The 16,502-nt window shown below is 39.0% G+C and overlaps 1 protein-coding gene across 1 annotated transcript in view; it reads right to left on the bottom strand.

Moving 5' to 3' along the window:
* The window catches only part of LOC128605862 (adhesion G protein-coupled receptor A1), a 252,530-nt gene that overhangs the window by 181,120 nt on the left and 54,908 nt on the right, over positions 1-16,502 (bottom strand). Inside the window, exons 3-6 of the mRNA XM_053621671.1 lie at positions 13,184-13,255; positions 2,361-2,432; positions 2,116-2,187; positions 1,784-1,947 (exon numbers count right to left, since the gene is read on the bottom strand). Of these exons, the coding sequence (XP_053477646.1) occupies positions 1,784-1,947; positions 2,116-2,187; positions 2,361-2,432; positions 13,184-13,255 (380 nt within the window). The remainder of the gene's footprint in view (positions 1-1,783; positions 1,948-2,115; positions 2,188-2,360; positions 2,433-13,183; positions 13,256-16,502) is intronic.

Here is a 16,502-nt window from a genome sequence, read left to right as displayed (position 1 = left end):
CAAATGCAGAATAGACAGAACAGAGAAGGACCTGTGGCTTTTGTTGGCTGCTGCTCCTTATCATTGCAGAGGAAAAAGAAATAGAGGGGAGCTAGACAGCTACCTTTATCTACTGGTTCTGGGAACAAGGATGTTATGGTTAAATGCCGCTCTTATGAAACAAGGGTTTTTCAAAAGCAGTGAGTTTCAAACCAGCACATGACATGAAGGAATGAAATAGTTGTGGAGCCATGATACACACACAGCTCATCCCAGTCCACTACAGCAAGCGCACCTGGTTATGATGACCTTGAAAATGCTATTACAATAGGACTTGGACTGAATAACTTGGAAGGGGCATAAATAATGTTTTACATGAGGTTTCTGCAGCAGATCTGGTCTAGCAGCCAGGCAGTGTGCAGGCCAAAAGGCTGAACATTACTGCCCTAATCCTGTAATGGATGGAGTGAGCCAGAAAAGAGACAGAATGGATTTGTGCTGCTAATTCCAATCACGCTAGCATACACACACCCTGCTGTACAGGTCTGAATACAGTACTCTAAAGCGTATACAGAGGCTACAGTATATATTATAACAGAAGCAAGCAATTTTAGAACTAGAATGCTCATTTGTTCATTTATAATAAATGCAGTGTTAGACAGCTGATAAACACCTGGTTTCATTTAAAAATATATTTTTTGTTGTTATTTTGGATAGTATTCTCTAGGTACTCCAGTTTCCTCCCCGAGTCCAGAGACATGAGTGGATTGGCATTTCCAGAATGTCCTTAGTGTGTAAATGGGTGTGTGAATGTGTGTACTACGAAGTTGCCAACAGGCGTTCCTACTACTGGTTGCTATAGAAACATTTATCAGTGGGTGTCGCAACTAGCATTCCATTTTTGACAACAAACAACTTTTCTTGCTGCTAAAATTAAACATTGTGGCGAGAGAGTGTTTGTATATAAAATTCACCAGTGTATATCTGCATCATAGCCTACAGGATGAAGGAGAAGCAGTGTGTGCTCTTTGCTTTGCGGCCATATATCTGCGGCAAAAGTACAACTGCTGGACTGTCTGGGTCCACATAACAATTCGGACTCGCAGGCAGCATGGTGGATCATGGATCACGTGTGCTCTACTGTTTTCACTCCCAGTGGTAGTCATTGCACCAAGTCGCTCCAAATTTGCATAAAGTAAAACTTTTCTCAACTTTGTCACATTGCTGGACACGCCCTCATATAGCTGCCAATGGTCGCTGTTGCTCATGTTGCCAGAAGTCACCAGCTCTCATTGAAAATGAATGGTCTCCAGTCAGTTTGTCGCTGTATGTGTGAACATACCTTAATATATAAAGGTTTTTAAAAACTTACAAATGTAATAGGAAAACCAGTTAGTGTTTGTATTCAAGAAATGTCTAAAATCAAACATAAGGAAGGTATCTGAGATGCACGATAAGTGTGTTTCTTCATTTATGTACACTACGTCACATGGTGCTACATTGCCCCAACAATTTACTTTGGTACTGCACTACACAGATGTGTAGAGCTCAAGTTTGAGCTCCAAACAAACCAAAGGATATGTGCAGCAGCCATTTTGTTTACATGAATGTGTAGATAAAAGCAAGTATAAGCCAGGCTTTATGTGATGAGAAAACATCAAATGCACTTGTCCAGGATACAGATTTGCAGTTGAACCGAGCTGTTTGTTAGTGAACTGCTATATGTCCCTATATGTTGCCTTTCATGATTGGAAAGAGACAGAAACACATACTGTACTGTATATCAATGCATGTTCTGAATTACCGCAGGTGAGTTGGTGTTCTTGGAGGCCACGGACTTGGAGGCCATGGAGGTGTAAAGGATACACACACGCTGTCTCGTTTCCCACTCGTACAGATCTGGCTCTGGTCCACAGCAGCAACCACTCCAACTGGCAGTCACAATACAGGTAATCTGTACTGAAGTGTCTGATCACATACACACGCACGCACACACGCACACACACGCACACACGCACACACACACACACACACACACAGTTAAATGAGTAACAAGTGAATGTAATTAGTTTATCTCTTTGTAATAGTGTTATCAAGGTGTTTCTAGTGTGCAGAAGTACCACTCAAGAATCTTACAGAACTCTCAGGGAACTCAAGTGCATGAACAGCCCTTCAGGCAGTGTGGAGAAGATGTTTCCAGATAAATTTCTGAAAAACACATACAAAGAATCATATTATACAATTCATATTAAGCCTAATCAAGGCCAAATATAATTCACTACCACAATATTGTCAGGGAGTCTGTTTTCTTATACAGAGCACAAACAGGTCATGGTAGGAGCAGACAGCACACTGTGCGTTTCAGTCAGCACATAACTCACAGCTTCGAGAGATTGCCAAGGTCAAGAAATATGTCCGCGGAAAGGCATCCAATGCGGTTGTTGGATAGATCCCTGCAGATATAGACACACAAAGAGAGATCTTAAATTGACAGAAATTGCCTGATGCCAACCATTTAAAAGCATCACAGTGGATAAGCCATGTGTTGTGGTATATAAACATGGCCTTTTTAGTTCAGATACTCCTGTAAATCAACAGGGACAGTTGCATGTGATTTGTAACTCACTGAGTCATGTTTAGCAGGCTGTAGATTCTCCACAAGGGGGCGCTCTTAATAAAGTAGCTTTTGTATGTGCAATTGTTGGATGGAGGAGATTAGAAACCACAGCATCAGGATTTTACAATCGCATTCATGATTGGGCTTACAAATTCCCTGTATATACAGCAAATGATCTGTTGCTTCCACTGCAGTATGACAACTCTTATACATGCACAAATACAATACATATGTCATCCGATTGACACCAATTATAACCTTCATTCATTAACCATACACCAACTGCCAAGATAGTTTCAGCCAAACAAAATGCACAACTCTTTTTTTTTTTTTAACATTGGTTGCTAAGGCTGACACTCAAACATCTCTGTACTTTCAAAAACATGCAAGTAGGTGAAGGTGCTATATTAAATTGCCACTAGGTGTGAATGAGTGTGTGTGAATGGTGCAATAGGCTGGAGTCCCATGCAGAGGGTATTCCCACCTTGCTCCCAGTGTTCCCAGGATGAGCTCAAGTTGCTGAAGTGAATGAATGAATAAATGACTTAAAGTATTGGCACACTTGGGTGTGTTTGAGTGTATGGGCAGCCATTAATTGAAAGTTTGATCATCTGTATAATCTATCAATATAGAGTTTCTCACAGTATATATGGTGAATAGAACTTCTAGTAGGACATATCCATAGATCTAATGTCACCAGTACTGCTTCGTCCACTCCTCATCTTCAGCTACTTAAAAATACTCTCCAAAAATTCTCTTCAATGTCTAAACTGAGTTCACTTTCAATACTTTTTCAGGTCATTAATTAAACAAAATTTATCTGTTGAAAATACTGTAACATCATCCACATTTAGCTTTAGTCAACTATTTAACATCAAATGAGCAGTCTTAGTAGACTGTATGCAAAGCTAGCTAACAATTTCTCATCTCAGCATTGAGCTACATTAGCTACCTTAGCAAGCTGGATATCTATAAAGAAAAAAGGATCAATTGACCAAATGTGGAGCTGCAAAAAAGATTTCTCTGGAAGCCAACTCGTGTATCTTGAAAGATGTCCATAACGCGTTGATTACAGATTAATAACAGGCATTAATGACAGGCATCAAATGATTGTTTAAAAGAAATGTGGTCCCATGTACAAAACTATTTAATAATCTCTACACGATTTTACACTGCCATGATATTCAGTGATGTTTCCTCTGAAAATAATATATTACCAAATCAGCTAATTTTTACCCATTTCTCATCAGATCTCTTCATTTCAACATCTGAACACACTAGTATGAATTACCACTCAAAAATATGCCAGAAGTGCAGTCTTTTTCTCCTAATAAAATAAGAGAGTAGCCAATTGCCATACTGATCTGGAATGACTGACAGATCTCCAAAACTAATTGCCTGGAAGCCCCGCCCTCTTCTCCCTCATCTCACATGCTCTTGACTGGATTCACAAGACACCTCTGTTTGTGTTGGATGGAGATTGGTGGCCATAATAGCACTAATAAGCAACCCAGAATGTGCAAGTTTGCATAGTCTTAATATTGTTGTCTTTACCAATTAATAACAATGCACTCATTTATAGGTTACATTTGCAAAACTCTGTAGTGGTAATCTAAGTCTGCTAAAACATATCAAAGCAGGAATTTTTCAATCCAGGAAAGTACTATAATTTACCCCCTGTGTTCTGTTCGCAACTTGTCAATAGAAACTTATCTTAATGGAAAGAGACACACAAAACTCCTACACATGCTGCTTGGGAATCCTCCTGCTTAGTATGTTCAAGGCTGTTGAAAAATGAGCAGGAATAAATGATGAGTAAACTAATCAACTCTCACTGATTTATAACGTGTTTATTACCACAAGACACCTCCTTGGAGGAATGGGGAAAAGAAAATCACTGCAACTTTGTGGAGGAAGATTGATGTGTTGCTCATGTCTAAATCATCCCTGCCATTGATGTTTGTATTAGGACAATGAAATAATTTAGGGACATTACAAAGACTCCTTATCTTAGGCAAACCACTCAAAAAGCAGTCAAAGCACATCGAAATGACATTAGAGAATATTCTCATTTAAAAATAGTCCAGTTCAAATATGACTCTACAGGCAGTATTTAAAAAAATTCTGACACTGAGGCTATTTGCACTGAGAGTTCAGTAGGCTAGTTGCGTGTAAAAGCTGTTTTTCAAGTCTGTGTGCTGTCCAGATAAACCATCTCTGGACAGCTTTAATATAGTGGTCTGGGGTTTGCTTCACCAGAATTCTGAAAGCAGTCTGCTTTCAGGACAGACAACAAATAACATTATTAGTTGAAAATTGGTGGTCACATTACTTCCTGTTTGAAGTTACAATTGTGGAGAAAGACATGCTGTGACCTGTAGAAGAAAAGGCTTCTTAATATACACTCTATGGCCAAAAGTTTGTGGACATCTGACCATCACACCCATATGTGCTTTTTGAACATCCCATTCCAGGTTTAGTCCCCCTTTACTGTTATAATAACCTCCACTCTTCTGGGAAGGTTTCCCACTAGATTTTGGAGCATGGATCTGGGTATTTGTGCTTATTCAGCTACAAAAGCATTAGCGAGGTCAAGCACTGATGTCGGATGAGGAGGCCTTTGGATGCAGTCAGGGTTTCAATTCATCCTAAAGGTGTTCAATGGGGTTGAGGTCAGGACTCTGTGCAAGCTACTCCAGTTCTTCCACACCAACCTTATATAAACCATCTTCATGTATGGGATGTCCACTAATCGTAGGGTTGGCGGTTCGATTCCCAGCCCACGACTCCACATGCTGAAGTGTCCTTGGGCAAGACACTGAACCCCAAGTTGCTCCCGATGGCAAGTTAGAACCTTGCATGGCAACTCTGCTACCATTGGTGTGTGAGTGTGTGTGTGAATGGGTGAATGAGACACAGTGTAAATCGCTTTGGATAAAAGCGCTATATAAGTGCGCCATTTACCATTTACCTCACTTTGTGCACAGTGACACTGACTACGTTTACATGGACAGCAGTAATCTAATTATTGACCTTAATCTGAGTAAGATAATAATGTGATTAAGGTGTTTACATGAGTCGCTTTTAGAATACTCCTGTCATGTTCCCCTTTTACATGTTTTAGAACATAATTAGATTAACAGCCCACGTCATTACGTCACCGCGCCACGCCGTCCGACGTCCTTCCAGAATTTCACGTATCAACATACAGTTCGTCTTCGTTATGGTACCGTATACAGTTTTGGGTGTTTTTATTTATTTTTTTTTACGAACGCTTTGAGTGCAGATAATTATTTGTCATGCGGTACGTGCTAATAGACAACTGCTTGAAGGGGTGGGTGTGTCCCAAATCGCGTAGTTACCGTCTATATAGTAGCCGAGATACATGTATTTTTCCCCACTACAGGCCTATAGTAGGAAAGTATGCGATTTGGGACACAGCCGAACTCTCTTGTTCGCCATAAAACGTAAAACTGCCGTGTGTGATCGTGTCCGTCGCAAAATGCGGTGAAAACTCCCACACGACGTTCATAATGTGATTAAGGTGTTTACATGTCACTACTACATGTCCATAATGCGACTAAAACAGGCGTACTCCACCTGTCTTAATTAGATTATTGCTTACTTCGATTATGACCTTAATTAGATTAAGGTAAGTAAAAATTGCTGTTTACATGGTCGTTTCTTAATTAGAGTATGGTCTTAATCGGATTAATAGTGGATTATTGTTGTCCATGTAAACGCAGCTACTGTCATGCTGGAACAGGTTTGGGCCACTTAGTTCCAGTAAAGGGAAACTGTAATGCTACTGCATACAGAGACATTGTGTACAATTGTGTGCTCCCAACTTGTGGCAACCGTTTGGTGAAGAACCACATATGGGTGTGATAGCCAGGTGTCCACAAACGTTTATCCACATAGTGTATGTGGTGGTCTGGGAAAACCTGTCACGGTGGCAGAATTCTAGCTGTTAAGAAATCAGAATTTGAGCAAAACTGTTTTGTGTGTGTGTGTGTGTGTGTGTGTGTGTGTGTGTGTGTTCTGACTTATGTCATACTTTGGCACCTCAACTTTAAGAAACAATAAATGTATTTCACCAAAATGATGCACAAATGCTTTGATTTACCTTATCTTGGCTTTCTTATATATCATGGTGGATAAGGTGCCATGATGAATGTCCCACTTTATTGAAGTTGTTGGATAGCTATGTGCCTTAGCAAAACATATATATACATAATCTTTTCCATTTGTAATCAGATACCGGCTGTCAGAATGTCCCAGAAGCTCGTGGAGTTGGAATGAAATCTTTAAGAGCAATTTTCTCCTTTTTCACTCTGGGGGTAACCAGATTTTTAATGGTGACCTTTACTTGTGGTTGCAATACATGCAAAAGAGAAACATGTTTCAGTTTCAAGAAAACACATAGTTATTAGAACTATATATAGTAGAAAATGTCAGAAATGTTTTGGGTTTTACCAGGCCACAACACATTTATTGAGCAAAGAAGCCATTTATGCGACTACAACAGAGAAAAATGCTAAATTATATTTGTATATAAGTGGGCAGCCTTGAAACACTGAAATGTAAACAGATACCAATTTAATAAATAATTCATCATTCTTTTAATTAACTTAATGTTAATTAAAGCAAAAGTGGCATGCAGAATTAGGCAATCTACCCATGGTTCAAAAGGAATTCATAATTCACATAGTTGAATAAATCGCAATGATGATGCACTCTGCAACCCAGTATCAATCATGGCGAAGACTTGTGCATTCGAGCCAAGTGTGAAAATGCCACATTGGAGAGTAGTGTGATTTTATCAGTATCTAAGAATATAATATTTTCTATATATTTTCCCTTAGACACTCTGGTCTTTTCAGACCTCTCATCTATCACTCAATAAGGATGCTGACCACGGCACAAAACATAGGCATATCATCCCACTTATCCATAGACATCCTTATCAGCATAAATCTCCACATTATTATACAGTCCAGCAGAAATACAGTAACTCAGATAAAACAGACCACACAGGACAAAGCCTACACTGTGTGTTGAATGTTGGACTGGCCAGCTGTTTTAGAGCTTAAGAGCAGTGACCTTTTTGTTGATGACTAAGTGTATGCGAGTGGCTGTGGTGCTGAGCCTTTTCTGTATGTAATTAAAGATATGCGCAGAAGCTGAGCAGAGGGAGTGGCTCAGCCCTCAGCTGTAATCACCAGTTGGGAGCTCTTAAATTAGCTCTACACACCATTATGGCTCACACTGGCTCACACATTAGTGCAGCACAGCGGCCAGGACCTGGCACACGCTTCTACAATTAGCAGCCTAAAAGTAACCACGACTGCATTAAAACAAGCACACACACTTACTATTTATTCACTGCCATCTGTGTGTGTCAGTGTGTATGCAAGAGTGATAAAGTGAAAGCAAGGGAGATAATGAGAGAAGGTGTTTAGAAAAGGCAGAGAAATTGTGACAAAGGTGCACTTTCTCCTTCATTCTGTCCGAATAGTTGTAGAATAAAAGCAAAATAAAATTCCCTGCAGTTACCTTACAATAAACTATAGTTGAGCAAAGACATGTCATTTTTTTTCATGGAACATCATTCTGAAGGATAGTGAACAACCAACGAGGGCCTTGGCAGTCTGGCCTTATTATTTTTATTTTATTATTATATTATTATATTATTGACGGTAGGGTGCATGCTGAGCAATGTGAATGTTACTTCCGCTTTCAGATTACTTGATGACAAGAAAAGGGTTGTTATGGTCAGTGGAGGAGACTGAATGCCTTACAGAATGGATGAGCCCCTCCCGCATACAAGATCAGAACTGGTCCTAAGTGCAAACTCAAGTATATATTTGGGACTAATGTGAAAATATTTGGTTTGTTTAATTATGTGCAGTGTAAAACTAAACCAACCAAATCGCAAACATTCCAAAAGAATAAATGTAATTTTTTTTTAGGAATTGCAAACAGATGAATATGTATGAAAGCACCCTTAGATTTCCATCATGAGGTTTGTCAAAATAGATTTTCTGCTCTTTTATCAGTACAGGGAATGTATTAGGGCTGCAATTAATGATTAATAATTGAATGATCAATTATTAATTTTCATAATTGATTAATTGTCTGGTTATTTTTTCGAATAATTGTCTTAATAAAATCTTAATACCATTTTTTTTTGCTTATTAAAAATAAAATCCACGAACTGAGTGGTACAAATATAAACTTATATATATACAGTGAGGGAAAAAAGTATTTGATCCCCTGCTGATTTTGTACGTGTCATGTATCAAGAAACTCTGGACTCCACTTCCCATCAGCCGCTGCAGTGCACTAGCTGTCACATGACCACCTGCACCTGACTCACGTTTTGTTAATGAGCACTCCTGTGTGTATATATAGCCCTTGTCTGAACTGTTTGCTTGTCTTTTGTTGTCCTAGACTCTTGTTGTTCATGGCTCGGTGTTTTGTGTCATGCCGCAGTGTTATACCAAGTTAGTGTCTTAGTGTCTTTGTTTCATAGTACGTTTGTTTCAATAAATGTCATTATCTGCACTTGCTTCTGGCTCAACCTCGATACGAGACAGTATGTTTGCCCACTGACAAAGAAATGATCAGTCTATAATTTTAATGGTAGATTTATTTGAACAGTGAGAGACAGAATAACAACAAAAAAATCCAGAAACACGCATGTCAAAAATGTTATAAATTGATTTGCATTTTAATGAGGGAAATATGTATTTGACCCCTCTGCAAAACATGACTTAGTACTTGGTGGCAAAACCCTTGTTGGCAATCACAGAGGTCAGACGTTTCTTGTAGTTGGCCACCAGGTTTGCACACATTTCAGGAGGGATTTTGTCCCACTCCTCTTTGCAGATCTTCTCCAAATCATTAAGGTTTCGAGGCTGACGTTTGGCAACTCGAACCTTCAGCTCCCTCCACAGATTTTCTATGGGATTAAGGTCTGGACACTGGCTAGGCCACTCCAGGACCTTAATGTGCTTCTTCTTGAGCCACTCCTTTGTTGCCTTGGCCGTGTGTTTTGGGTCATTGTCATGCTGGAATACCCATCCACGACCCATTTTCAATGCCCTGGCTGAGGGAAGGAGGTTCTAACCCAAGATTTGACGGTACATGGCCCCGTCCATCGTCCCTTTGATGCGGTGAAGTTGTCCTGTCCCCTTAGCAGAAAAACACCCCCAAAGCATAATGTTTCCACCTCCATGTTTGACGGTGGGGATGGTGTTCTTGGGGTCATAGGCAGCATTCCTCCTCCTCCAAACACGGTGAGTTGAGTTGATGCCAAAGAGCTCCATTTTGGTCTCATCTGACCACAACACTTTCACCCAGTTGTCCTCTGAATCATTCAGATGTTCATTGGCAAACTTCAGACGGGCATGTATATGTGCTTTCTTGAGCAGGGGGACCTTGCGGGCTCTGCAGGATTTCAGTCCTTCACGGCGTAGTGTGTTACCAATTGTTTTCTTGGTGACTATGGTCCCAGCTGCCTTGAGATCATTGACAAGGTCCTCCCGTGTAGTTCTGGGCTGATTCCTCACTGTTCTCATGATCATTGCAACTCCACGAGGTGAGATCTTGCATGGAGCCCTAGGCCGAGGGAGATTGACAGTTCTTTTGTGTTTCTTCCATTTGCGAATAATCGCACCAACTGTTGTCACCTTCTCACCAAGCTGCTTGGCAATGGTCTTGTAGCCCATTCCAGACTTGTGTAGGTCTACAATCTTGTCCCTGACATCCTTGGAGAGCTCTTTGGTCTTGGTCATGGTGGAGAGTTTGGAATCTGATTGATTGATTGCTTCTGTGGACAGGTGTCTTTTATACAGGTAACAAGCTGAGATTAGGAGCACTCCCTTTAAGAGTGTGCTCCTAATCTCAGCTCGTTACCTGTATAAAAGACACCTGGGAGCCAGAAATCTTTCTGATCGAAAGGGGATCAAATACTTATTTCCCTCATTAAAATGCAAATCAATTTATAACATTTTTGACATGCGTTTTTCTGGATTTTCTTGTTGTTATTCTGTCTCTCACTGTTCAAATAAACCTACCATTAAAATTATAGACTGATCATTTCTTTGTCAGTGGGCAAACGTACAAAATCAGCAGGGGATCAAATACTTCTTTCCCTTACTGTATATGCATATATATATATATATATATATATATATATATATATATATATATATATATATAAAATATAATATAATATAATATAATATAATATAATATTATATATATATATATATATATATATATATATATATATATATATATATATATATCCATCTATCCAATCCATCGCAGGGCACACTCACATACACATTCACACACTCCAGACACACCAATCAGCCTACCATTAATGTTTTTGTACTGGGGGTGGAAACGGGAGTACCCAGAGGAAACCCCCACAGCACGGTGAGAACATGTAAGCGCCGCACACACAGGATCGCGGTTTACATTTTATTTATATATTTATATATATATATATATATATATATATATATATATATATATATATATATATATATATATATTATATATATATATATATTATTTTTTATGGATGCACAAAAAACACTGATAAACTACAGTCCTAAATTAATAATAAAATCTCACTTTCACTGCACTTTACGTTTCTGTTACTTGCTGCCTTTACTTTGATCATAACATTTTTAATTAGACAATACAGATCTTACTTGTGCTCCCACTGTTTTCACCACGTCTACATTGCGAGTGAGGAGCAACGTGGTCTCGTTACTAACTCGTTACTCGTTACTTCGTTATAATAAACGACAGAATTTACACTTCAAGCGCGTTAATACAGCATATAATGACAATATACTTGATTTAAACTGAACCTCGTTTTGCAGAACAGACCACGGTACTTAGTTTGTTTATTTGTTTGTTTGTTTTATTAAAGTAAACTTGGCAGGTGACTTGTATGCATGATGAAACAAAGACATTTATCTAATGTTCATATCAAACATTAAAAAAACACCTAGGGGATAAAACACAGTGAGTGACAGTCAGGAAATGCCTTGTTGATGATAGAAGTCAGAGGAGAATAGCCAGACACTTATGAGCTTATAGGAAGTATAAGGTAACTCAAATAACCACTCTTTACAACCATGCTGTGAAGAAATGCATCTCAGAGCAAACAACATGTCAAACCTTAAGGCAGATGGGCTACTACAGCAGAAGATCACATTGGATCAAGAACAGGAATCTGAGACTACAGCACGCACAGGCTCACCCAAACTGGGTAGTTGAAGAATTGGCAAAATATTGTCTGATCTGATTAATCTTGATATCTGCTGCAATATGCAGATGGCAGGGAGAGAATTTGGTATGCTCATCTGTCAACATGCATCACAATCTCAAAGGAATGCTTCCAACACCTTGTGGAATTCATGCCATGAAGGATTGCAGCTGTTCTAAGGTCCTACTCAGTATTAGAATGAGTTAGTATTAGTTATATGATTAATATGCCAATAAATTGCATTGCAATTGAAAAAAAAAAGAAACCTAAATGAGTGAGAAAGAGTGTGATCATGTTTCTAATTATGTGCGATTATTACTGAGATGTGGATCTTTTCATTTAGCTTATTTCCATACATCAAGTGGCATGCATGCTCTCTCTTTACATTTCAATAAGACTAGATCTGTGGGTGAGTATGTGAAAGTGCTTTGAACACATAGATCTTAAGCAGTAGTGATAGCCTCAAAGGGTGTCTCTTTTCTGATTACAGACACTTGTTTGGCATCACAGACACATCAGGCAGTGCAGAGTTTTACATTTCTTCATGCACTGCATCCACCAAAGTGTGGATCATCATCTACAGCAATAGTCAATGTTGTTTAGAGAGTAAAAAAGCAGCGATTAGATTCCAGACGCTTGTCCAAACTGACACTATAATACATTACTTCCCTTTTTAATTTAGCACACTCTCACCTCCACTCTCACTTTTTCTATTCCCACACTTCTGTTCAATAACTGATATATGTTTGATGTGTCATGATTCCCTAGGCACAGATATTCTACACCTACATGCTTCACTTTGGAAACTCTTAGAAAACCAATTTTCCTATATGTTTTCCATCACACATATATATATATATATATATATATATATATATATATATATATATATATATATATAATTTTTCTAACTAACATTAGCTAAAAGGGGAGCAAAAAGTCCAAACTTACAATTAACTAGCAAAAAGCCCAAACTTATAATTATTTAGCACATGTTTTATTTTAAAGCAGTGGACATCTCATTTATCATTAACAAGCATCTGCATACAGTAAATAGTGCATTACATAATTTCATAATTTCGTTTTGAATTAGTAATGACTGACACATAGCCAGATCCAACTTGTTAGCTAGCTTGAAAACTATTATTTTAGATTTAGATGTTGAAATACAGGTATGAATACACATGCCTAAGGGAAGTGGAGCCTGTTTTCTAATCAAGTTGAACAGATCAAAGATCACACATTATCATATCACACTCATATTATCACATCACACATTATCATATCATACTCACAGCCTCTTCAGCATAGCCAATCCACAAAATGCTCCAGGCTCCACTGTACTAATCAAATTACTCCTCAGGTCCCTACAGAGAGAAGGAGAAAGAGACACACATTATTTAACATTATTTAATAAACTACTGTGTCCCCCAAACCCCCTAGGACCATTTCCACATTTTGTAGTTTTACAACCTGAAAATGAAGTGGACATAATTAAGACTGCATGTTAGGAATGTACACAAAATGACCCTTAATGTTGAAGTGGGGGGAAATATGGATTTTAATATAGTCAATATAGTTGCTGTGAAACCCTAAATTAGTTTCAATGCAACCAGTTTGAATCATCCATCCATTTTCTGTACTGGTTATCCTACACAGGGTAGTGGGGGAGGCTGGAGCCTATCCCCGGGGACTCAGGGCACGAGGTGGGGGACACACTAGATGGAGTGCCAACCCATCACAGAGCACAATCACACACACAAACATGCATGCACTACGGACAATTCAGAGATGCCAATCAGCGTACAGCACATGTCTTTGGACTGGGGGAAAAAAACAGAGGAAAACCCAGAGGCATGGGGAGAATATGCTAGCTCTGTGACATAGGGTGGAGGCAGAAATCGAACCCTCAACCCAAAAGGTGCGAGGCAAACCGCGCCAGTTTGAATCAAGAAGTTATATAATCAGTTGAAGGAATCCACAAATTAATGTGATTTCAGTATACTGTAAATACACCTGTTTCTGGAAGATCGAGTTAGAGAACATACAGTATGTAAACATATAGCATAACAATTCCGGTACAAAGTTCTGGAAAATCATCAATCGGGGTTTGTTTATTTAAAAAATCCTAAACTTTAAACATACCATGGAGCATCATTAAATCATTCACTTATTCATCTTTGATAACAGCCAGTCTATTACAGGGCACCATGCACACACATGCTGACAAAATATAGCATTGCCAATCCACCTACCTCTATGTTTTTGGATAGTGGGAGGAAACCAGTGTGAAAACGGGGAGAACATGTGAAACTCCACATAGACAGTAACTCGAGTTCAGAATAACATCATGGACCCTTAAGCTGTGATGTGGCAATGTTACTCACTATACCACTGTGCTGCCCAACCTATAAATCCATTATTAAAAGTGTACAAGCATGACTCTGCCTAGATGAGGCCGTCCACCAAAAGTCAGTGACTTGGTAAGGAGGAGATTAGTCAGAGAAGCAACTGAGAGAAGAAGTTAAAGGGGAGCGAATACTTATGCAATTCATTGTATGTTGAAGCTCTTTGCAGACGCAAACACACATTCATTCTCTTTAATGTCTGTGTGGACTTTAATCCTCACATCACTGTGGGTTTTAGAGCTGCACGAGGGGACCAATTACTTCTCAACATAATGGTCTGCCCTTCAAAGCAGATGGTCAGTAATCCCACACACACACACACACACACACACACACACACACACACACGCTCGTTAAACTAATGCAAGCCACAGAGGACATTCTCATCCTCATTACACTCCCATTCTCTTTATGCACACTGTGTGTTTAGAGGCACAGTCGAATCTAAAGGAATCAGCCTCCACTGGGCTTTTTGAGTGTCATCTCTGAGCCCACATTCCAAAAACAGGGCCTTCACTTTCAGCTAAAGCGCTGGTTTAAAGAAGTAGAATGCTACCCAGTGATCAGATCAGAGTCTCAGAACGTTGGCAATCAGCCCCTCCCTTTGGCCCGCCCTCTCAGCCTCCGCACACCCAGTACACTAAAAATACATTAAATGATTTCAGAACTCTGTGTGTTCCTCTGGGGCCAAAGCAAACTTCCTAAAATTGTGTCCTCATACTTCCTGCGTCTGTCTAAGGGGAGTGACAGGATTCTGAAGGAGCTCTGGGAGCAGCAACGGTGTGAGGAGACATAACTGACACACATGTGCTCAATCATTCTGACGCCTGCTGATTAGAGCACTGGCTCAAAAAGGACCATAAAAGCAAAATGGGAAACATGCACAGTATTTAAGTGGAAAATGAATTTGGCAATTCTCAAATATATCAGCCAACAATGGTTCTGATGTATAAGACAGTAGAGTCAAATGGTTTGTTTACTTTTTTAATGTAGGTTTTTAGGTTTTAAATCATAGGAATTACCTTTGTTTATACATTTTTATGTTTAATTTGTGCAATTAATTTTAGTTGTTTTATTCTTATTTTTCTCTACTTCCCTTGTAGTTGTTTTTGTTTTTTTCCATAGAAGTTCATAACATTGCTAATCCAACTCCTTTTGATATGACCTGAGAGTGTGAAAGTTTGGCTAACAAGAAAGCCTGGGAAGCTAATGGTTGGGTTTGGAGTGCAAAGCACAATAAAGACAACGTTACACAACGAAAGCTGTGAAACATCCAATTCAAAACACAACATAGCATTAAATCTACCCTTAAACTTTGATAAATTGGATTTATCAGGCAGATGTATGGCGTCGAAAAGTCCTATGGTCTCTTGCTCGCTATAGAAAGAAGTGAAGAAGGAAGTGCGCACAGAGTACAAAACTGAGAGCATGGATTGGAAAAACAGTGCGCTCGGATTACAAAACAGAAGGTACGGATTGCAAAACCGAGTGTAGGGATTGCAAAACCAAGGGTACGGATTGCAAAACCGAGGGTACGGTTTACAAAACCGAGGGTACGGATTACACATGGCTGTATTTTTTTTTTCTTACCTGACACTAGGGGGGCTCCGTATAAAGCTTTTCAGGTCAAACCTTTTTACAGGAGAAAGATCTTTCTGATTGCAAATCCACAGCAGTTTTTTAAAAAAAAAAACTTAATTCAGCATTTAGCATCTGAGTGAGAGGGTAATTAAAAGCTGAAAAATGACTGCTGTCTTCTATTAATGGGGTGTGTCTACAATTAAGAAACATACCCATTCAGCTCCATTTCACCCCTCCATTCCTTTCATCTATTAAGTTCTTTCACTGCTTATCTTTGTATGGCATGAGTATTTGTATGTTCAGCAGTTAACAGCTAACCTGTCTATATGTAATTATACATTGGTGTTATAAGGTTCTGTCTACCATTCATTATTAACCCAGGTAGAACCTTATATAACCTTAGAACCAAGGTCATGATATGTAACTGAGGAAATTTATGGTTAACCATTATTGGTCAGTTCACTACTTATCTTTTATCATTTCATTCATCTTCAGTAATTATTTTATCTTGGTTTAGGCTGTGATGGATCCAGAACCCTATTCTAGGAGCACTGATTGTGATGCAGGAATACACCCTGGATGAGACAACATTCCATCGCAGGGCACAGTGCACAGGCATATTAAT

The sequence above is a fragment of the Ictalurus furcatus genome, chromosome 3 (assembly GCF_023375685.1).
Source record: "Ictalurus furcatus strain D&B chromosome 3, Billie_1.0, whole genome shotgun sequence".
Classification (NCBI taxonomy): domain Eukaryota; kingdom Metazoa; phylum Chordata; class Actinopteri; order Siluriformes; family Ictaluridae; genus Ictalurus; species Ictalurus furcatus.
Note: the sequence above shows the minus strand (reverse complement) of the source record. Positions and strands in the feature narration are given on the sequence as shown.